Source organism: Gopherus evgoodei, chromosome 2 (genome assembly GCF_007399415.2).
Source record: "Gopherus evgoodei ecotype Sinaloan lineage chromosome 2, rGopEvg1_v1.p, whole genome shotgun sequence".
NCBI lineage: Eukaryota > Metazoa > Chordata > Testudines > Testudinidae > Gopherus > Gopherus evgoodei.
This window is the reverse complement of record NC_044323.1, coordinates 76,843,675-76,867,022: the sequence shown is the minus strand read 5'-3', so window position 1 is coordinate 76,867,022 and position 23,348 is coordinate 76,843,675. Positions and strand designations below refer to the sequence as shown.

Sequence of the window (23,348 nt, the reverse complement as noted above, 5' to 3'; positions counted from 1 at the left end):
ATCTAAATTTATTACAATTAACTCTAAATGTAGACTTTCCCATTTTTACATGGTCCATAGATTCATTTATACCCCTTGTAAACTGAGACAATTAAATCAAGGAAAGTCTCATACAAGCTGGAAATGAGGCTCACAATTAGGCTCGTTTATGCATGTAATGTGGACTTGTCCCATGATTAAACCTTTCTGCAACTGGATTTTCCAAGCAATTTCACTAATATTTGGAACAATGATTGCTCCAGATGCAGTCTTGGTATTTTTGGGCATCAGTCCAAAATAGGAGGAAAATAGATTCCAAAAGAAAGCATACTTTACATACTTTTGGCCTGTGCTAAAATTTGTTTTAAATGCCCTCAGCCACCTGGGGTTTTAGATGGGGTTAAATTAGCTCATCCATTACCAAGTGACGTTGCATTTTTTTAACAGTAAAAGATCCCATGTGATTTTTTTTCCAAAAGAGACCTTTTTACACTTTAACAAAAAGCTACTAAAAAAATTTAATACAAACTCTTATTTTTGGTGTTTTGCATGTGTTTTATTTATAATAAATTGAAGTACTGAGATTCTAAAGTGTTAAGATTGTCTAGTTCTTTGACTATCAGCCTTGCTGATCTGCAGATGTTAATTTTTTTTTAGGGAAGAAGGATTGACTTATGGTTAAGTCATAGCTCTGGTTCTGACATTAACTCACTGTGTCACCTTAGACAAACTACTGGAAGGGACACGTCCACTTCAAAATTAAACTATTTTTTATTACTTATAGTTGCTACAAGTGACACACAAGACTATAAATGAAGGATGCAGCAAAAAAAATTCAGTTTGTATATTTGATAGCATACTTGATAGAATGCTATCACTATTTACTAGAATAGTCAATCAGTTCCCTTTTTTGGGTCTTTCACAGAACAATAGGGGAACAAAAGACATTTAAATATGCTGGGGAATATGTTGTAAATCCACAAAAATTGGAAAGGCAATTGTACTTGAAACTTTTTTTTATTTAACTGACAAGATTTCAAGTTAGAGAGAGAGAAGGCAGGTGAGGTAATATCTCGTACTGGACCAACTTCTGTTGATGAAAGAGACAAGCTTTCAAGTTCACACAGAGCTTGAAAGCTTGTCTCCTTCATCAATGGAAGATTGTCTGATACAACATATTACCTCACCCCCCTTCTTGTGTCACGGCTACAACAACACCGCATACAAGATTTCAAGTTGACAGTGTCCTTGTAATCTGACTGTGCCTTGGTTTCTTCATCTGTAAAATTACAGGAGAATACTTTTATATTGCAAAGCTAAATTCATCAATTTTTTAAAGCATTTTAAGATCCTTCAAATGAAATTCTTGACAAAATATTTTAATACCTCATTTTAATCTTACAAAATTTATTTTAAGTCTCCTTATCACTGGCATTGGTCTGTAGTGAAATAACTTCAAGTCAATTTTCTGAGCTCCCTTACATGCCTTGCTTTATATTGCTTTATGGGAAAACAAAGTAATATGTGCTTTCCTCTCAATTTTATTTCTGGACATCCTTCTGACTTCTGGACATCCTCTGTACATTTTTTCTTCCACACTTGTGTTTTCTACCCTTATCTGTTCCCTTTCCTGAATGCCTATTTTCACCTTTTAGTGAACTCTGGTAATACTATGGTAGCCTTTTTTATTTCCAATCTTTTCTCCTGCTTGATGCAAATATCTGTGAAGGAAATTCTGATATAGGTCTTTTTATACACACATGCAGTTATTCCCAACAATTCCTTCAGAATGGTCCCATAGCAGCCATCCAAAATCTTTTTAAGTTGAGAGTATCTGTCCTGCTTCAGCACTGCTTTGACTATAGAGCCAACTAGTTTATCATTCATTCACTGTCATCAGATGTAATTTAATCAACCAGAAGCAACCTATGCTTACTTGCAATATAAAATTGACATTCAGTCTACTCATATGTTGGAATACAGCTTACACTGTTGTAATGGATTCTGCTTATGTTTTTCTAGATTTGCATGGCAATACTTAAGACGTATATAAATATCAATGAATCAAGTTTGCTACAACGTTCAGGTATGATATAACAGAAAGTGAGTATGTAATATAGTGATGTATAAAGGAAGTCCAGGACAGGATCCATGAGCAGAGAGACAGACTAGTTGTGTGAAGTCACAATGAGTAATAACTACAAGTTAGTTAATGCAAGAGAATCATGATTGGTCCTTTTTTTTGTGCAACCCTCCCATTGACATTGAGTGTTTTGCTGTAGATTTGATGGCTATACATAGTTCTATTTCTAAACAAACTATGTTAAGATAAAGTTAGGTTGAGAGTGCATATCAACACTTAAAGACAAAAAATATTACCGGGATGTAATTATTCCAAAACCAAGCGTTACAGACCTAGGAAATTCTGAGTTAAGGTTAGATTTAAAAGAAATTCAAACATGTTAAGGTAAAAAAAAAATGCAGTTAAGGCACCCAAACAACTTTAACTCTGCCCTCTAGTGAAACCAAGCAGCCACCATACAATTATGATTACAGCATTTTAGTATTTAATTACAGATACATTCAGGTTTTTATATATATATATATATATATAAAAAATTTATATATATATAATTTTATATATATATAAAATTTATTTATATTATATATATATATATATTTATATATATTTATATCTATATATATAAAAAAATAAATTTTTCCATCTCATGACATCACTACAGGGAGTTTAAAGAATAGGGATAAGAATGGTTGGAGGAATGGATTTCTGATGAAAACTAAAAAAGCTAAATGTGCGTAGTGTGGCTTCTGAGATAGTGTGAAGAATATAACACTGCATAGGTATTTGAAGGGTGCAAATGCCAACGATGGACAGCAATTTTAGGCCCTGCTCCTGGAATCAGATCCGTATAGACATACCTATGTATACATACAGAGCTCCGTGGAAGTGGAATTATCTGTTCGCATTATTCAGTTGCAGGCTTACGGCCACAGTTTGGTACCCAAGGAACAGGAGAGTTATAACTGGGAGTAATGGGATTAAATTGAACTTGAAATCTAGTTAGTTTTAAAAAAGTAGCAGATTCAGGGAATATAATACTTCTTTGAACTTGAAATCTAGTTAGTTTTAAAAAAGTAGCAGATTCAGGGAATATAATACTTCTAAGTCCCTTGCAATTTGGGTCAAATAAATCATTGTCTTGTGTGTGAAAATGTTTTTCTCGTTCCTATTTCTGTTTGGAAGGCTCACACAAACGAGGAGATTGGCTATGCTGGGAAATAGCAAAATTAACTATATGCCAAATGTTGTCTGAGGCACAAAGTGCATAGAGAAAAATGGCTAAAAATGAAACTAACAATCTTAGTTACAATAGTAGATGAAAAGTATTCAGATGGAAGTCGGAGTTTAAGTTGACAGTGTTTCTTTGAGAGGAAACAAACTCAGTGTCAGATGGAATGCTTGCTGACAGTGGGAGGTGTTGCTAAGTTGGTCTTCCCAATATGGTGAAAGCTATATTGTTTGGGGCATTTTAAATCAGATTGGAACAAGTGCTCTAGTCAGATTCCCTGTATTTCCAGTGAGGCTGGACTAAATTTACTGTAGAATAGTAATAGATCTTCTAGTAATATCTTTTTAATTGCTAGTTTCTGTGATTCAATGAAAATATGCTGAGGAAAGCTGAGTGACTCTGAGGACTGATGATGGAATATGGATCTTTTAATATCTAGTATTCTCTCTGATTAATAGCTGATCTTGGGAGTGACAAAAAGTGATTGCTGTCTGACACTTGTGTGGCCTGTGTGAAATAGGTCCAGTTAGTGGACAAGTGTTGACATAACAAACACCATCTCAGTTTGATTGTATCTTTCTCGTCCATCTCAGCAGAGTTGCCAGTTGCTAAATGGATATGAAGGTTGAACTCTACCTTCTCTTAAGTGTTCTCCCATGCGTGGTGGAGGCTCATTTGTGTGGCAATATGGTATGGCACTGCTGATCCTTTTACAGTATCCGTTTTATGGATAATTCAGGAATCTGAGTCAGTCTGGCTCCCATTATCACAACTAAACTCACAGAATTTATCGCAAAATATTTTGTTTTCACTTTTATATTTTAATATAGTGCCTGTATTAAGAAATAACTTCTGTTTCAGGAAATAAGTTGTTTAAATACTTAAGAATGTCAGATACCTGCAAATAGGATTGACTTTCATTTGTTGGTTGTTTTTTTTCAGTCCAGATATTTATGAATTACTACAGAGAAGTTACTCCTGGTGTGCATTTTGATTCACAAGTGCTGAATGATCTTCTCATTTCTTTGATCAAGTGTTGTTTGTTGAAAGAAGTATTTCAGTTGTTAAATGTTGCTGTAATGATTAAAATGCTGGTAAGTGACCAGGAAATATTTTGAAAGTCTATTGGATTCATGGGATCATAATTTTCCTAAAACTCATGAAGTTAACTGTAATAAGTTTTCTGTTTTGTTTATGTGGACTCAGTTCTGAAAGACAAAACTCTGCATAAGGCAACTCATAAACTACTATAATGAGAACTCTAAAAATCTTTACAGGAGACAAATGATTAAACTTAGGATTTTTTTTAAATACTATTTTTTTTATTTAGCCAGCTATTGATGTATTCCTGAAGGTGTTTGAGCATGTGGCTTCCATGAATATAAGAGATGCTGTGGCTTCATTAATAGATATCTTTTGTAAGGTATGACCTTTTCCATTATCTCCTCCTGTGTAGCAGTGTCACAAAAACGTCTTGCCTACTTTTAAAACCTGGACAATGAAATTATGAAGGTTGAATTAAAACAAGCATCTTTGTTCTAATGTAGCTAGGCTCTTTGCACAGGTTCTTCTTTATCCCTTACTTTTTAAAAATCTTCTCTTTCGCTATTATGTTATAGCCTCCATTGTGCTTGCTACTTGGTTCTGGAAATATTTCAGAGATGCTAATTTGTATGTAACCTGTATTTTTTCTTTTGATGCTGCAGCTTTTTGATGCTGGAATGATTTTTGAGCTTGAACATTTTAACTGTATTATTAAGTTCCTTCACCAACTGCAAGTTTCCAGTCAAGAAATTAATGTTATTTTGAGCATGAAATCAAGGTGCGTATTTAGTTTAGGGAGTTATTTTCCAGTTAATGTATAAAATATATTTAATGGTTTCTTTTGGTTTTCATTTAATACAAAATTATGTAAAGAACAGACTTAAAGTATATTCCAGTTTTTGGATTGTTACTAATTAGAAAGCATGGTAAAAAGGTGCAAATTTATATACTTTGTACAAAAATGAGAAGTTTAATTATTCAGTAAGTACATACTGATGATATTTAAAAGGGCTGCCAGTTTAATGGAGAATGCTAACACCAAGTAATGGGAATCAGAAGACCAGGATTTTTGTTTCAGTTATTTATTAGATTTTCCACAGCATTTATGATTATTAAATCTGACTAGCACAGCTGAGAGTAACATGCACAAATTATAGTGTGACCTTGGGAAAATCATCTAATGAACTCAGTGTTTTAAATTGTTTACAAACCTGTGTGAGGTAGGTTGTATCATTTTTACAGATAAGGAAGCTGATGCACAATTAAGTATGCTGTGCAAGGTGTCACATAATGTCAGTTGCAGAGCCAGAAAAAGACACCTTACAACCGTGCTTTTGCTCTGTTCGCTAGATCACACTTCCTCATGTAATTTGACATAATTTGAGACTGTTGTAGAACTTAGTGGGATATATGAAACTCAGTTTACATTTTGTCTTATCACTGTCTTTTCATTTATAGTTACATTGAGATAAATCTTTTCTATTGCAAGTTAGTACCTTTTTCTGTGGAAATAGTTTTCTCACTGGAATAATATTTGAGAAATATGATAAGTAGTCTGGTAAAATATTTGAAAATGATTTATGCAGTATTCATTATAAAAGTACACTGTTGAAGCACAAATAACATTCTTAATATGATTAAATATATTTGCCTTTTCCCTCTTGAGTGATGTGTGTAAGCCGAGGTGCTGGGGGTTAGAAAGATAATGATCTAGGACTGAAAGCGGTGCTTTTTTTCTTTTTTTTTTTTAAGTGATAATACAAAGTATTATACTCTCAAACAGGTAACTATAATTAACAATTTTCTCTTGTTAAAGATTTCAGGCAAAACAATTTAAAAAGAACTGGCTTCGTGACTTAAATTTGGCAATAGCTGAAATTCAGGTACAGTATGAGCATTTAGTTTTTGGAAACAAATTTCAGAACTAACAATACAAAATATATAGTACTTAATCAGTTTTTATTTTTGTTTTTTAGTGTAGTTCTTTAAAGCCATAGAGCGCAGCAATGTTTTGTCAGTCATAAAGGAATGTTAATTACTTTTATTTTGAAGACTATTAAAAACACGAAAATGTGTTCCTTTAGTCAAACCAAAATTGTAGACAAGGATGGCTAGCATCCAGTAAGAAGACTATCTTAGTTATAAAGTGATGTGTCAATGTGGCTTTAAAGTTGTGGAAGTTTGTAGATTGTCTATATGTCTTAAATGACTTAGGATTTCAAACTTTTTCTTTAATAGCAAGTGGTTCAGTTTACCTTTTTAAGATGTTAATGTAAACTGAGAACTTTTTATCTGAAAATACCAGGATTCAGATTCAAGCACTTCCTAGAATAAGAGGTAACATAACAAATACCTAAAGCTCTACAGGAGCTACATTACTTAGTGCTGAGAGCTAGGATTATGGTGCTACCAGGAAGATAATTAGTTTAATTGAAATAGTGCCTCCTAAGGAGCCTAATAAATTTTGTTGTTTTTGTATGAAACAATTGTATGACTCACCTTTTGGAATTTGTGGTGCTTTTGATTTGTTATGGTGTATCATTCCTTAACAAGAATATACATTTTATATTCACTTACAATTAATAGGATTCCTGTCTTATGAAAAAAACAATTCCAAAGGGGGCCTATTTGGAGTGATAATGGTTAACAAATTATAAATAAGAGCAGCAATGTGATTATTTTTCTTATTAATATGCATTTTATTTTGTAGTATTTGTTATTTTCACTAAAAGTAATACTGTGGTTTTTAAAGAACTATCCCCAAAGCTGGTGTACATTTGAGCAAGAATTAAAGGAAATAGTGGATGTAGGTTTCTTGTTAAATAGGAGGGGAGAACCTTTAATGCATCCCAATTAATGTCATGGTGAAGAATCAAAATCTCTTCTATTTTGAGGGGCTCAAGTTACTGATACTCCATAGCACTTAATCAGCATGAAGCCGCTTCATACTGAACAGGAGCGTGAGAGTACTACACAAGGATTTCAACCAACCTCTGGTGAGATAGGGCACACAGCAGGTGCTGATTTTACAACATTGTTTTAAATGGCCTCACATATGAGACAGCTGGAATAGATGATGAAGCACCAAGCTGGCTTGATTCATTTCTGTCTGATACATCTGAGAGAATTATGAGTGGTAACTGCTTTACATTTCCAAGAGTTCTCTCCAAGCTCAATCTGTCTCCTCTTTTTCAGTGTGTTTCTTTATCTGAGACCTCTGTCCTCATCCGCTATTGAGAGTTTTTGTACACCAGTTATCAAAATAGTGCACTGTGGTGGGCTCATGTTGGGTTTACCAGTGCTCCTAGACACACACAGCAACAGTAAAGAAAGATTTCCTTCCCCCTTCTACTGGGAAGGAGATTTTGCCCATTCCTCTCAGATGAGGACCAGACAGTTGTGCTCCACTCTTTCATCTCCCAATTTGAGTACTGTGACTTGCTTCACCTAGAACTGAAGATGATGACCACTTACAAGTTTTGACTCTTGCAACATACAGCTGCCTGCCTCCTATGAAGGAAAGACCAGCAACACCAAATGTCAGTGTCCCATTTGCTCCCCATTTAACATCAGGTCTCATTCAAGATTGTGGTCCTAACATTTAAGACCCTTTGCCATACTCCAGCTTGTTTTCTTGCAGACAGTTTCTCTATTGTGACCCACCAAGACACTAAATTCATTGGAAGTAAGGAATCTGTGTGTGACCAGGGTAGAAGACCCATCTAACAGAAGGCAGGGCATCCAGAATAGAAGGCCCTAAACTATAAAACTACGTGCTATCGGACATCAAGATGAATCCTAGAGTCTTACCATGTTTAAATGATGATGTGAGATGCACCTCTTCAGAAGTCAATGACATCATAATCTTGCACTCCTCATGAAAAGAAAAATTAAGTGGGAGGAAAAGATGAGGATGCAAAACATCTATGAAGATCACCTGATCCATGCAGCAGAGAGCAGAGTTTTTAACTGAAAATTCCTTCATAATTTTTAAATATTTATCTGGCACCTACCTACATCCTAGAACTATGCAATGCTCGAACATCAGAGTTAAGCACCTTGGAAATGCTACAAATACATACATACTACAGTGACTGGCACCTTTTATACTAGTCATTTAGCCATGAACAAGGGTTAAAAACTTTTCCAGTTAACAAAATTTGTGGTGTATTTTGATTTGTTTTCCATCAAACTTCCTTTCCTTGTCTATTATGAATGGTAATCATTACATTAGCCTTCTTGAATCTTTTGTAATTAAAAAAATGATAAAAAAAGGCCCCACCTAGATTAGCTGAAGTGCTGTAATAGACAAATCGCAAGATAAGAGCACTGTGTGGTACACAGTATGGTACACTTCTCTAGTAGGAAACCAGGTTTCTGTAATTCTCATGGGTTATGCAACATATGAGTGCAATATATGCATTTGGTTTGCATTAGGAATGGACGATGGTAATGTAATTGCTATTGGACATAACAACAAATCAGTATTCATGGTAATTTGAGTAATTTGAAGTGTCAAATGTCAGGCATTAATTTATCCCCACAATGTATTATTTTGGTTATATTAAAAGGGTAAGAATAACAATTTGATGTTAAGACTGGTAGGAGCGTTGATTTTGCATATTGGTTCCAGTTAGTTCTTCAAACGATTGCTCATGTCAATTCCGAATAGGTGTGCGTGCGCCACATGCACAGTCAGAAGGTTTTTCCCCTAGTGGTACCTGTTAAGTCAGCTGTGGAGCCCCCTGGAGTAGTGCCTTTATGGCGGTATATATAGGGCCCTGCTAACCCGCTGCCTTTTCAGTTCCTTCTTACTGCCAGTGACGGTCGTTGGAGCTTCTTTTACTCTCCTGCCTTGGGCAAGTGATTCCCTAGCATTCCCTTTTTTTGTTTTGTAAATAGTGTGGCAAGGTAGCCGATATTATTTTGGGTCCTGCGCTTTTCTTGGCGGGGGAGGCTAAGATGCCCTCCCTGGCCCCTGCTCTTGGGGCACTAGTGTCCTGGGAACGTGGTAGAGGAGGGAAGTGGGGGAGAGGCCTGGGTTTGCGTCTCACTCTGAGCCCTAGCCCCTCTCAACCCTGCAGGTTCTTACCCTCTTCCTCCTTTGAGTGGGGTACCGTCGGCCTTAGACGCTGGGAGAGGGAATCTCCCTCCCCTCCTGGGGCAGGGTCTCCCTTACTTAGGGTTCTCTAGTCTTTCAGATATCACAACACACCTCCAAGCTCCAGTCCTCTCTCCCTCCTCCTCCTCCTCCCTGACTGCCTGAAACAGGGGGGTTTATTAGGTTCCTGACAGGGCCTTAATTGACTGCAGGTGCTCCAATTAACCTGTAGCCACCCTCCGTAGTCTACAGGGAACCACACCTTAATTAGCCTAGGGCTTATATATTTCCCTTCTACCACTCTCCCACTGCTCCCTTGCCCTCCTGTATCACATATTCTGCCCTCCCCCCTCCGGCCGCTCAACATCATGGGGTTGGGCTATTTGGGACGAGAAACAGTGTTGTGACAGGCTGTCTGCGTTGCTGTGTTGGTTTCCAGCTCTATACTCTATACTATACCAGAAGTCAAAAGGTTGTAGGGATAGGAACCATCTAGTCACTTGTGCATTCCTCTCCTTGTTTGTTTGCATCCATTGGAGTGGTCCATCACAAGAGTAAACCGCCACCCAAGTAGGTAGTACTATAGAATCTCAATGGCCCATTTAACCGCTGGGCATTCCTTTTTTGCTAAAGAGTACTATTGCTCCCTGGGCAGGAGGTTTTAGCTGAGGTAAAGGATTGGGTGCTCCTCATCCCCCACCATCTGTGAAAGGACCGCCCCAAGTCCTACCTCCGAGACGTCTGTTTGTAGGATGAATTCCTTTTTGAAATCAGGGGCTATAGCACTGGATGGATGCAAAGGGCTGTCCATCGGTCTGTGAAAGCTTCTTCTGCCACCCCAGTCCACTTAATGATTTCTGGGCCCTGAGCTCTTATCAGGTCCGTCAAAGGCACTGCCCTTGTAGTGAAGTGAGGGATGAACTGGCAATAGTACCCCACTATTCCTAAGAATGCTCTGAGTTGTTTCTTGCGGATCAGGCGGGGCCATTCTTGTATTGCCTCCACTTTGTTCCACTGGGGCTTCGCCAGGCCTATTCCGACTACATACCTGAGGTGTCTGGCCTTGGCTAACCCTATTGCACATTTGGACGGGTTAGCGGTGAGGCCAGCTTGTCTAAGAGCATCTAGTACTGCTTCCACTTTCCTCAGGTGCGTCTCCCAGTCAGGGCTATGGATTATCACATCATCTAAATAGGCGGCAGCATACTTGGTATAAGCTCGAAGTAATCTGTCCATCAATCGTTGGAAAGTTGCAGGGGCCCCATGGACCCCAAAGGGAGGACAATATATTGGAAGAGGCTGTTGGGTGTGTAGAGAGCATTTTTTTCCTTGGCATCCTCAGCCAGGGGCATCTGCCAGTAGCCTTTTGTCAAGTCCAAGCTGGTCAGGTATCGGGCCTTGCCTAACTGATCCACCAGCTCATCAATACCTGGTATCGGGTAGGCATCAAATTGGAATATCTCGTTTAACTTCCAGAAGTCATTACAAAACCTTAGGGTGCCATCAGGCTTGGGGGCCAAGACAATAGGGCTGGACCACTGGCTATGGGATTCCTCGATCACCACAGGTTCCAGCATCTTCCTTACTTCTGCCCCAATTTCTTCTCTTTTTGCCTCTGATATGCGATAGTTTTATCGTCACCCTTGCTCTGGGACAGGTGACAATGTGGTGTTGGATCAACACCATACGGCCTGGTTGTGTGAAGAACACGTCTTGGTTCCACTGGATCATTTCGATGACCTCTGTTCGTTGTTCTGGGGCTAATTCCGGGGATATCTTTACCTGCCCTTTTGGGCCCTCTGCCTAGGGTGAAGCTGGCAGGATGGCCATCTCCCAACCGAGCCAGGATTTCAGTAAGTTGACGTGATAGATCCGCTCTGGCATTCAGCAGTCTGGCTGCTCCACCTTATTATTCACCTCCCCAATGGCTTCCACAATCTCATAGGGTCCATGCCAACTGGCCAGGTGCTTGTTTTCTGTTGTTGGTACCAGCATCCTTTCTCCTGCTTGAAATTTCCATGTTTTTGCCCGACAGTTGTAGTAGGTTCGTTGGGCCTCTTGTGCTTTCTCCAAATGCTCTCATACTATGGGGGTCACTTGGGCTATTCGTTCTCTCATCTGGGCCACTTGTGGGGTGGGGTTGGGTTGGGTTATTCCTCCCATTGCTCCTTCATGATGTCTAATATACTACGTGGGTGGTGTCTGTACAGTAGCTCGAAGGGGAAGAATCCAGTAGATGCTTGGGAAACTTCTCGTATTGCAGACATCAGGTATAGTAAGAAGTTATCCCAGTCTTTTCCATCTTGGGCCACCACCTTTTCAGATCTCTTGAGAGTGCGGTTAAATCGTTCGACCAGACCATCTGTTTGAGGATGATAGACCGAGGTCCGCAAGACTTGGATGCGAAGCAGGGTACAAAAGTCTTTCATTACTTTCAACATGAAGGGAGTCCCTTAATCTGTCAAATCTCCTTAGGGATGCCTACCATAGCAAAAACCTGCACCAGTTCTTTTGCAATTGCTTTGGACTTGGGGTTTCTTAAAGGAATGGCTTCGGGATACCATGTAGCACAGTCCAGGATGACGAGTATGCTTTGGTGGCCCTGGGCCATTTTTTTCTAGTGGGCCCACTAGATCCATTGCTATCCTTTCAAAAGGGACTTCAATTATAAGCAAGGGTACCAACGAGGCCCTTAACTGAGGTCGAGGGCTATGCAGCTGGCACTCTGGGCAGGAAGTGCAATAGCACTGGACTTCTGCTTGAACCCCTGGCCAGTAGAACTTCCTTAGGATTCTATCCAAGGTCTCATCTGCTCTTAAATGTCCCCCAAACAGATGACTGTGAGCTAACTCTAATACAGCCCTCATGTGCTTCCTTGGCACCAAGAGCTGTTCTACTTCCCCCACCCCCATATTGGCACTACCTGGTACAACAGATCCTGTTTGATTATATAGTATGACCCTGGACCTTTGGTTTACTCTTCTACTGGCATGCCATTTAGCTCTACTACCTCCTCCCTCACTTTTGCATAAAGAGGGTCATCGGCTTGGTCCTGCCCAAAACACTCGTGTGCGGGACTGATCTGGCCTGATTCTATTGGACTGGGCTCCCCTCCTTCTCTTGGGGTGCTTCCACTCATGCTGGGGGCCGTCTCTGGGTCTCCACTGGTCCGTACTACCTTGTGGTTTCCCTGATGGGGCTTCCTCCCAACCAGGGCAGCTCTGGTTTAGTGCCAGAATCCTAGTTCCCAGTCTTTTATCTGCCCTCCTTTCCTGTCTAGATTTCCGGGATTTCCCAGGGAGTGAAAATAACTCTGGGAAAACACAGCAAAAATTGTGGTAGGGCCATCCATGGGCGCCTCAAGCTCTGCTTGGGGTTTACTTCCCGCCCCTAACTCGATGGGGGGGAGTAGGCTCTAGAACCTAGGAAAATCCCTGCCAATTAAGACCAGGTAGAGAAGCTTGGGACCCACTCCTGCAGTCATCTTTGTAGTGTTTCCCTGGATCTCAATCCATATTGGAATTGTGGGGTAGAAATTTACTGTGCCATGAACACACGTCACTCCGGTGCTGTTGGCCTGGCTCACTTGATCTTGCCCCACTAACTTACCTGAGACCAAAGTGATAGCTCTCCCAGAGTCCACCAAAGTTATACTCTGGATGTTGTTCATCTTTACTGTCTTAGTATACTCATTTGGCTCCTCCCTGTTGGGGCACTGGGCTCCTATATGCCCCAACTCCCCACACTCATAACACCAATATCTCATCCTGGAGGTTTCGCTCTGTCTTGGGCCCTCTGATCCGCTCCCCTAACTCTCTCCCCCTGAACCTCCAGGTCCATTTGGGGCCTCAGGCTGCTCCTTGGGGCCTGTTCTTCCAGCTGTGGCTTTCCTGGAGTTCTCGATGATCCGGGGCTCGGGGTCCGGACTGGTTTCCTGAAATGCCATGTTTCACCTCCTGGGGTTTTGAACAGTTCACGTTCTGCCAGTTGTCTCTCTACAAGGGTGACCAGTTTGTCATTGGTGGAGGAGTCGTTCTGGCCTACCCAGGCTCGGAGGCCCAAGGAGCTCCATCATTTTCTCTGAGCTGAGAGCTTCCGGGCTAGGTGGATGAGGTCTGTCAAGGTTCCTTCCCCACTTTGAACTTTAGGGTACAAATGTGGGGACCTGCATGGACACTTCTAAGCTCAATTACTAGCTTAGATCTGGTACACTGCCACCATCCAGAAGTTAGTGTCTGGAGCACTTCCTGTCCCCCCAAAACTCTCTCCTCCCTGGGTGGCCTTGAGGGACTTCACCAATTCCCTGGTGAACACAGATCCAAACCCCTTGGCTCTTAAAACAAGGAGAAATTAACCATCCCCCCTCCTTTCCCCCACCAATCCCTAGTGAGTCCAGATCCAATCCCTTTGGATTTTAAAACAAGGAGAAATTAACCATCTGCCCTCCTTTCCCCCTCCAGTCCCTGGTGAGTCCAGATCCAATCCTTTTGGATTTTAAAACAAGGAGAAATTAACCATCCGCCCTCCTTTCCCCCACCAATCCCTGGTGAGTCCAGATCCAATCCCCTTGGATTTTAAAACAAGGAAAAATCAATCAGGTTCTTAAAAAGAAAGATAAAAATTATCTCTGTAAAATTAGGATGGAAAATACTTTACTGGGTAATCAAATTCGTATAGCCCAGAAGAACCCCCCTCTAGCCTTAGGTTCAAAGTTACAGCAAACAGAGGTAAAATCCTCTCAGCAAAAAAGGACATTTACAAGTTGAGAAAACAAAAATAAAACTAATCCGCCTTGCCTGGCTGTTACTTACAGTTTTGAAACATGAGAAAGTGGTTTAGAAAGATTTGGAGAGCCTGGATTGACGTCTGGTCCCTCTTAGTCCCAAGAGCAAACAACCCCCAAAACAAAGAGCACAAACAAAGACTTCCCTCCACCAAGATTTGAAAGTATCTTGTCCCCCTATTAGTCCTCTGGTTAGGTGTCAGCCAGGTTTACTGAGCTTCTTAACCCTTTACAGGTAAAAGAGACGTTAACCCTTAAATATCTGTTTATGACAAGGTCAAATAGTTGTGATCATGATGTCTTGTTTTTGCAGTACTGCCATTCATAGAATTGCAGGGCTCACAAGGCTGTCGTTACCCCTGCCTTGGCCAAGATCTCCGCCTTCAGTCGGAGGTAATCTGCCACCTCCTTTGTGGTCATATCTTAGTAGGCCTTCTGGGCCTCCCTGCACAAAAATGGGGCGAGCATGCCCAACCACTGGGGCCAGGCCTCCTGCAGGGCTGTTCTCTCAAAGTTCTTACTTCGGTTCTCTAGTCTTTCAAATCTCACAACACACTTCCAAGCTCCAGTCCTCTCTCCTTCCTCCTCCCTGACTGCCTGAAACAGGGGGTTTTATTAGGTTCTTGACAGGGCCTTAATTGACTGTAGGTGCTCCAATTAACCTGTAGCCACCCTGTCTAGTCTATAGGGAACTGCACCTTAATTAGCCTAGCGCTTACATATTTCCCCTCTACCACTCTCCCACTGCTCCCTGGCCCTTCTGTATCACAATAGTTTTATTATCATAGTATTGTTAGTTTTTAGTGTAGTTAGTTAGTAGTTAAGTCTTTGTTGGGGAGAGGGCATGCCTCAGTCTCAAGCCTTCAAACCCTGGTGGTCTTATCAGAAGCCTGTGCCCAGGGGAGATCCTCACAACTTCTGCTTAAAGTTCTTTTGGGGGAAGCCCATCAGACTGATAAGTGTAGGATCTGCAGGAGCTTCCACCCAAGAACAAAAAAGGAGGGGTATTTCAGACTTCAACTTCTCCTTATGGAGTTGACACTGGGTACTGTGTCTTCCATGCATGGTGATCCCCTGGCACCTTCTGGTGCCCGGCACTGTTCTCCGTTGAAAAAGCAGAAGAAGGCTTTGTCATCTCAGAAGCATAGGGAGAAGGCACGGGGGGAGGCTAGACCCACGTTGGGCAGCCCCAGTCCCCTCCGGGCTCTAGAGCTCCAACTCAGGTCAAGCGGAGCAGCCTGGTTGCATCGACTCAGACCTCTCTGACTGAAATCCGCATGCCTTTGACACCGGAGGCCCTGCAGGCGTCCAAAGATGATATGGCCCTGCAGGTGCCCAGGGCACCGCCAGCACCCGGACCCTGCTCTAGAGGCAAGCCGCTGCTGGGGTCTTGCCAGCCGACGCCGACCTGACACAGATCCTGGTCAGGAGACCGCTCTTGAGACCATTCATCGCCCAGTGTCCTGTAGGGACACAGCCTCCAGCCTCCACTCCCATCGCCCTCCAGGTTGTGTGGCAGGGTGCCGTCGGAGCGCAGTTCTAGACACGACTTCATGTCGAGTACAGATTTTCGCTGGGACAGGCACCGATGCCGTAGACGCTCCCACTCTTGGCACAGCTACCAGAGCCGCTCCCAGCACGGATGCCGTCGCCAGTCATGCTCCAGCTCTCATGCATCTAGGCACTGCACCCACCACTTCTGGCGGAGATCGCCAGCTCTGCTTCGTCACGGATCCAGGCGTCGAAGCGTCTCAAGGAGTAGCAGCTTGAGGCAGTACCGTTCCTTGACGTCAGAGTCCCGGTCCTGTGGCAGACGCCGTGCTTGGTACCACGTGTACTGCTCGCACCGCACTGACAGGTCGTTGGTAACCCAGACCTCGACCCACACGCAGCGTCCTATGCTCCAGCCGGGCCAACCTGACCAGCTGATGCCGCACCAGAGCCAATGGCAGGGACCCCCATGACAGAGCCAGTGATGCCAGTGGACCCCATGGCCCCCCGTGAATGCTCAGCAAGGCCCTCGGTCGATAGCAGGAGCATCGGAGGCTCTGTCAGTTGCGCTCTCCAGACCTCCAAGGGATAGATTGGCAGGTCACGGCTCCTCGGCGCCACACGAGGAGTCCAATCAAGGGGTGGATCCTGTGGCACTGGAAGGTAGCTTCCTCGTGTCCATCATGTCAGCCCAGCAGATGTCAGAGCTCAGGGCCCTGACCTGCGACCCTCTGTACACTGTCTTTCACAAGGACATGGTTCAGCTCCGCTCACACCCTGCATTCCTCCCACAAAGTGTGTCCGTCTTTCATGTGAGCCAGGACAGCATCTTACCTGCCCTCTGCCCTAAGCCGCATACATCTAACGAGGCACGCCACCTCCATATGCTTGACATGCTCAGGGCTCTGGCCTTTTATCTGGATCGGACTAAGCTGTTCCACAGGTCTTCGCAACTCTTCGTTGCTTCCGCTGAGCGCATGAGGGGCCAGCCGATCTCCACCCAGAGGCTTTCCCAGTGGATTACATCGTGCATCCACACATGCTGCAGCCTAGCACCACCTATTATAAGGGCTCACTCAACAAGGGCTCAGGCCTCATCAGCTGCCTTTCTGGCCCATGTCCCTATCCAGGACATCTGTTGGCCCTCTACCTGGTCCTCAGTACACACGTTCACATCGCACTGTGTGATCATCTCCCACATGAGGGATGATGGGTTTTTTTGTTAGGGCTGTGCTCTAGCCAGGGAATCTGTGAACTCCTGCCCACCTCCATCAGACACAGCTTATAATCACCTACTGTGGAATACACATGAGCAAGCACTCGAAGAAGAAAGGACAGTTACCTCTTCCGTAACTGATGTTCTTCAAGATGTGTTGCTCATGTCTATTCCACATCCCACCCTCCTTCCCCACCATTGGAGTTGGTCCGTTAAGAAGGAACTGAGGGTGGGGGGAGCATGCAGCTTCCCTTATAGCGCACTGTAGCGGCGCCACTCCTGGGGTCGCAGCAGCGCTCCCCTTACGGGGACTGCTGAGGGAGAACCTTGCGGCACCGGTGCACATGGCGAGCACGCACACCTACTGTGTAATAGATATGAGCAACAAATCTCGAAGAACGCCAGTTACAGAACAGGTAACTGTCCTTTCTCCTTGGCAGCAGAAAGCCTTCCACTTGTGCCACTTATCTGGCTAAGTGGAAAAGGTTTTCAATTTGGTCACTTCAGAAGGGCATTACTCCATTGCAGACCTCAGTTCCTTTCGTCCTGGACTATTTACTCCAGTTAAAAGCAGCAGAGGTTGGCAGTATCATCAATAAAGATTTCAGCTTCCCACCCTGGTGCAGTGGGCCACTTGGTGTTCGCCAACCCTATCATCAGCCCTTTTCTCAAGGGTGTACACAGACTGTACCCTAAAGTACAGCAACAGATTCCCCCCCCAGGTTCTCAGTTTGAGGCTCTCTAGGCTGATGGGCCCTCCCGTCGAACCCCTGGCAACTTGTTCTCTCCTTTACCTTTCGTGGAAAGTAGCGTTCCTAGTGGCTATAACATTGGCCAGAAAAGTGTCTGAGCTCAAGTCTCTGATGTCCAAGCCCCTTTATTCCATGTTTTGTAAGGACCAGGTACAGTTACAGTCACACACGGCTTTCCTCCAAAAGGCAGTCTTGCAATTTCACGTGAATCAGGACATCTTTCTGCCAGTGTTCTGCCTCAAGCCACATGTTAACGATAGGGAACGCATGCTCCATTCCCTGGAGGTTAGATGAACGCTAGTTTTTCATATTGAGCAGACAAAGACGGTTAGAAGATTGACGCAGCTCTTCGTGGCCATTGCCAAGAGGACGTTTCATCCCAAAGAATCTCCTCTTGGACCACAGCCTGTATCAGGACGTACTATGTCTTGGCAAAGATTCTGTCTCCACCATTCACAGTGCATTCTTTAAGAGTGGAAGCTTCCTCTGCAGTGTTCCTGGCTCAGGTCCCCATTCAGGACATCTGCAGGGCGGTGATGTGGTGGTTGATTCACACCTTTATGTTGCACTATACCATCACCCAACAGGCTAGAGATGATGCTGCATTTGGTAGAGCAGTGCTTCAGTCTGCAACTCGGTGAACTCCGACCTCTCTGGGGGACTGCCTGGGAGTCACCTACTTGTGATTGCTCATGTCAGTTCCTCGAAGGGAAAAAATAAAGTCACCTAACTTTCATAACTGTTGTTCTTTGAGATGTGTTGCTCATGTCCTTTCCAAGACCCCTCCGCCTCCCCTCTCTCAGAGTATCTGGCAAGAAGGAACTTGAAGAGGCAGCGGCTTGGCAGGGACCTGTATACACTGCCATAAGGGCACCACTCCAGGCAGCTCTATAGCTGACCCAACGGATACCACTAGGGGAAAAACCTTCCGATGACTGTGCACGTTGTGCGCAGACACCTACTTGGAATGGGCATGAGCAACACATCTCAAAGAAGAACAGTTACGAAAGGTAGGTAACCATTTTTTCGGAGAACAAACACCATTCTCTTTATTCTTGTATTTCAAATAGGAAATTGTATAACTAACTGTTTTGAAAGGGCAGATGAGTTCCAGCTTGTGTAGTTATTGGCTGGTTTTGCACCTCAACTCTACCCCTAGGGCTTGTCTGCACATAAACCATTACAATGAGACAGCTGCACCAGTGCAGCTGCGCCGCTGGAGCACTTTGGTGAAGACACTAGCTGTGCTGATGGGAGGGCTTCTTCCATCTGCATAGGTACACCACTTCCCCAAGAGGTGGTAGCTAGGTTGATGGGAGAATTCTCCCATTGCCCTAGTATTGTCTGCACCAGACATTAGGTCAGTTTTACTGCATCCGTCGGCATGTGGATTTTTCACACCCCTGAGTGATATAGTCATACTGACCTAATTTCCTAGTGTAGACCAGGCCCTAGTCTGCCTAGAGGGCAGTAAATACACCAGAGCTGATATATATGTGTGATCATTCTCTGAAAAGTGTGTCTATTTAAACAAATATACATTAAGAGGTTTGTTTTTTATCAATTATTTCCAAATGACATTTGCTCAATTTTCAAGAGAAAATGTTACTTCTAGTAACTCTTTAGATGTAAACTGCGTAAATTCAGTATGAAAATGCAGTGACACGAAAAATGAAACCACACAATGACACTTTTAAAGTCACTTTTCAGAGTAGAACAGAACTTTAAGAGTGTATGTTTTGGAAAAAGATATTTAATATGTTTATAAATGTATCTGGTTTGTGAGGCTATCAGTTTGATCAAATTTTCAGATATAAAAACTCCATATATAGCAAACACAGTATATGATACAAGAAAAATAAAGACATACATTTTGAAGGGCTCTAATAGTATACATTTGGAAAGGGTCAATATTAAATAAAAATAAAAAATGGGAGAATGTGATAAAAACATTGCAGAAAAACATTTAAGTCAGTTGAACATGCATAACAGACATGGAAAGCAGTTTATAGAAACTTGCAATGTGAGACTATAACAAAATACCTGGAATGTGCATACTGAAGTATTGCATATAATACCATTAATGTCCCTTTGCCAATAGTGACAAAGACCTCATTTTAGTTCAATTAGGGGTTTTTCACTGAAAAAAAGGCGTGGAAAAAAAAACACATGAAGAATAGCAACAAAGAAAACAGGGTTGGAAGACATGATACATGAATAGAATCATAAAGAAATGGAGTTAAAACAATATGAACATTTGAAAGGAAATACTAGAAAGGGGGATGACCTACTTGTGGCTAGTCAGATGTATTACAAGAATTACTGTTTTTAAATTGAAATTAGGAAAAACTAGCTTTCTTATCTGATCTAGACAAAATAAGAACAATCAACCAGCTCTTATAGTAGGCTGTTTTAGACATCATTAAGGGAAATGTTCAGAAGGCTAGATAACATTTTTGAGAATATAAAAAGGAGAATTTGTACAAGGTATATTTTGAGCACCTAATAGTTCCTGCCAGCTGAACCGTCTGAGTTGTAATAACTAATAACTGTATCATGTTTTGTAGCAAACTTATTTACATTTATTATTTGACTTTTAACAGCACTGTAAAGAAAAAAGTGACTGGGCCAAATTGGGAACTTTGTATGTTAATATGAGAATAGGATGTGAAAATTTTGGTGACCTTCAGAAATTGACTTTATATATTGCTGACATACTAACAAGAGACTCCAAGGAAGAGAGACCAGGAGTTCCTTTTTGTGAATTTGCTGAAGCAGGTAAAACTAAGATGATGATGTTTATGTTGCATTTGACATTTTAGCATTCACTCTCTACACTGAACAGGTGTAAGAAGAAAACTGAAATTATGTGATGAATTATAAAGCCAGCATTCTCTTGACCTTATTTATTTAAATGTATATTGTGCACTAATCAAAATTCCTGTTTCTTCATGTAAAATTAACATTAAGTAAACATGTTAAATAGCAGCTGAACTCCCTGATCAGAAAGAAAAAGTAAACCCCATCCTACTCAACTACCCCTCCAAAAAAAATAATCAGAGTAAATCTATTGGCCTTTCAGTGTGCCCTAAAAGATGCAAACTTTGCTTGTCAGGCCAGGAAGAAAAGCATGTTCCAGAGTTGAGGGCCCTATATTGAGAATGACCTGCTCCAGACAGACAAATGTAAGAACCAACAGCTTGCCTCCAGGTTGGGTAATGGCACAAGGAGAGGCAGACATAGGCTCTTAAGTGCACATGACATGACCAAACCATTAAGGACTTCAGTGGGCAAAGCAAACATCTTGAATTGAACCCACAAACAAATAGAAACAATTAGTGTTTCTGAAGCAGAGATGTAATATGCTGTGTGTATAAACACTATTAATAAAGGAGGAAAACACATTTTGTACTAGCATGCAGTGTGAGGAGGTTTAAAGAGATGCAGCCCCTGAGTGAGACTCCTCATTTGTTCAAGCTGAGAGAGCGAGGTCTGTCCCCTTTCATCTCAACTGTCCTTACTCTTTAAATTATTTATATATAGTTCTTAATTTTTTTTAGGTGAAATTGTACTAAAATTGAGTTTTATACTGTTAGGTCTATGCCATTGTGCAACATTATATCATGATGATGGTGATGTCATGGTAGGGGGTCTACAGACCATGAAACCAGGAAGAAGAGATGGATAAGGCTTTTTTTAAACAACTAACAAAATCATCCAAAGCACAGGACTTAATGGTGATGGGGGACTTTAAGTACCCAGACATCTGTTGGGAAAATAATATGGCAGAGCGCAAATTATCCAGCAAGTTCTTGGAATGTACTGGAGGCAATTTTTTATTTCAGAAGGTGGAGAACTGCAGGGGTCAGTTCTGGATCCGGTTCTGTTCAATATCTTCGTCAGTGATTTAGATAATGGCATAGAGAGTACACTTATAAAGTTTGTGGACAATACCAAGCTGGGAGTGGTTGCAAGTGCTTTGGAGGATAGGATTAAAATTCAAAATGATCTGGACAAACTGGAGAAATGGTCTGAAGTAAATAGGATGAAATTCAATAAGGGTAAATGCAAAGTACTCCACTTAGGAAGGAACTATCCGTTGCACACATACAAAATGGGAAATGACTGCCTAGGAAGGAGTACTGCGGAAAGGGATCTGGGGATCATAGTGGATCACAAGCTAAATATGAATCAACAGTGTAACTGTTGCAAAAAAAGAAAACATCATTCTGGGATGCATTAGCAGGAGTATTGTAAGCAAGACACAAGTAGTAATTCTTCTGCTCTACTCTGCACTGATTAGGCCTCAACTGGAGTACTGTGTCCAGTTCTGGGCGCCACATTTTAGGAAAGGTATGGACAGATTAGAGAAAGTCCAGAGAAGAAGAGCAACAAAAATGATTAAAGGTCTAGAAAACATGATCTGTGAGGGAAGATTGAAAAAATTGGGTTTGTTTAGTCTGGAGAAGAGAAGACTGAGAGGAGACATAACAGTTTTCATGTACATAAAATGTTGTTATAAGGAGGACGGAGAAAAATTGTTGTTCTTAACCTCTGAGGATAGGACAAGAAGCAATGGGCTTAAATTGCAGCAAGGGTGGTTTAGATTGGACATTTAGGAAAAACTTCCTAACTCTCAAGGTGGTTAAGCACTGGAATAAATTGCCTAGGGAAGTTGTGGAATCTCATCTCTGGAGCTATTTAAGAGTAGGTTAGATAAATGTCTATCCAGGATGGTCTAGACAGTATTTGGTCCTGCCATGAGGGCAGGGGACTGGACTCGATGACCTCTTGAGGTCCCTTCCAGTCTATGAATCTAGAGTCTATGAATCTGTGTCAAGACCTGAGAAGTAGTTTTTCTGTAGGCTGTACACCTTGTCCATATTACTCAGAGTTGAAAGAATCTTTTGAGTTTAAGCCTAATATCTGTTTGGGGAAGGAATTAAGTGGTTTAGGTTCAAGGATTTCAAAGTCTTTGGACCCAGAATCTTTGAATTTATGGGCTGAAATGTTTAATAGAATGGGACTCTTTGGAAGTGCTGCCTGCTGCTTCCTAAGAAGAGAAGAAAGGAACAACATAAGAGCAAACAAAATTTATTTAGGGATTTATTACGGAGTCAGTGCTGGTGATTGGTTCTGATCATGAGATGCACTATTCAGCCTCCCCAGGTCTTAAAGGTCAGAAGCTGAGAGGGCTTTCTCAGATATCAGGCATTCAGATCTCTTGTCTGCCCTAGAGGGAGCTTCTGGCTTCTCCTTCAGGGATGTTGTTAGGCACTATCTAGGCTTTGCAAGAGAAGTTGTCTTTTTGGCTTTTTTTCAGTTTCCAGCCCATATCATTTCCTTATTAGATTAGCACGTTCCATAGTGGTGCAGTTCTCTTTAGGGCTGTCATCCCCTTGGGTCTCTGAGTCTCCACCTGGACTATGGATTTGACAATTTTACCTTTTTTTAGCTTTCCCAGAATGGTCTCTTTCCCTTTCTTCCTCTGCCAGAAGACCCCTTGAAAGGTTTTATCTCCAGGCAAGTTTCTCCCTTCTTTGGATATTTTGAACTCGATGAGGGCAAGGGGGGGTTATTGTTTGGCTTTGATGTGTTACAAAGGTTTTATAAGGATAAAATAGTTTTGCAGCCTCCTCCAATATTTTTGACTAGGTGGTCTCTGGTTTTC

The 23,348-nt window shown here is 42.0% G+C and overlaps 1 protein-coding gene across 1 annotated transcript in view; it reads left to right on the top strand.

The window, feature by feature from the left end:
* TOPAZ1 (testis and ovary specific PAZ domain containing 1) overlaps positions 1-23,348 on the top strand; it is a 93,428-nt gene that overhangs the window by 35,290 nt on the left and 34,790 nt on the right. Inside the window, exons 9-14 of the mRNA XM_030549384.1 lie at positions 2,002-2,065; positions 4,233-4,384; positions 4,621-4,713; positions 4,997-5,112; positions 6,151-6,217; positions 20,281-20,455. Of these exons, the coding sequence (XP_030405244.1) occupies positions 2,002-2,065; positions 4,233-4,384; positions 4,621-4,713; positions 4,997-5,112; positions 6,151-6,217; positions 20,281-20,455 (667 nt within the window). The remainder of the gene's footprint in view (positions 1-2,001; positions 2,066-4,232; positions 4,385-4,620; positions 4,714-4,996; positions 5,113-6,150; positions 6,218-20,280; positions 20,456-23,348) is intronic.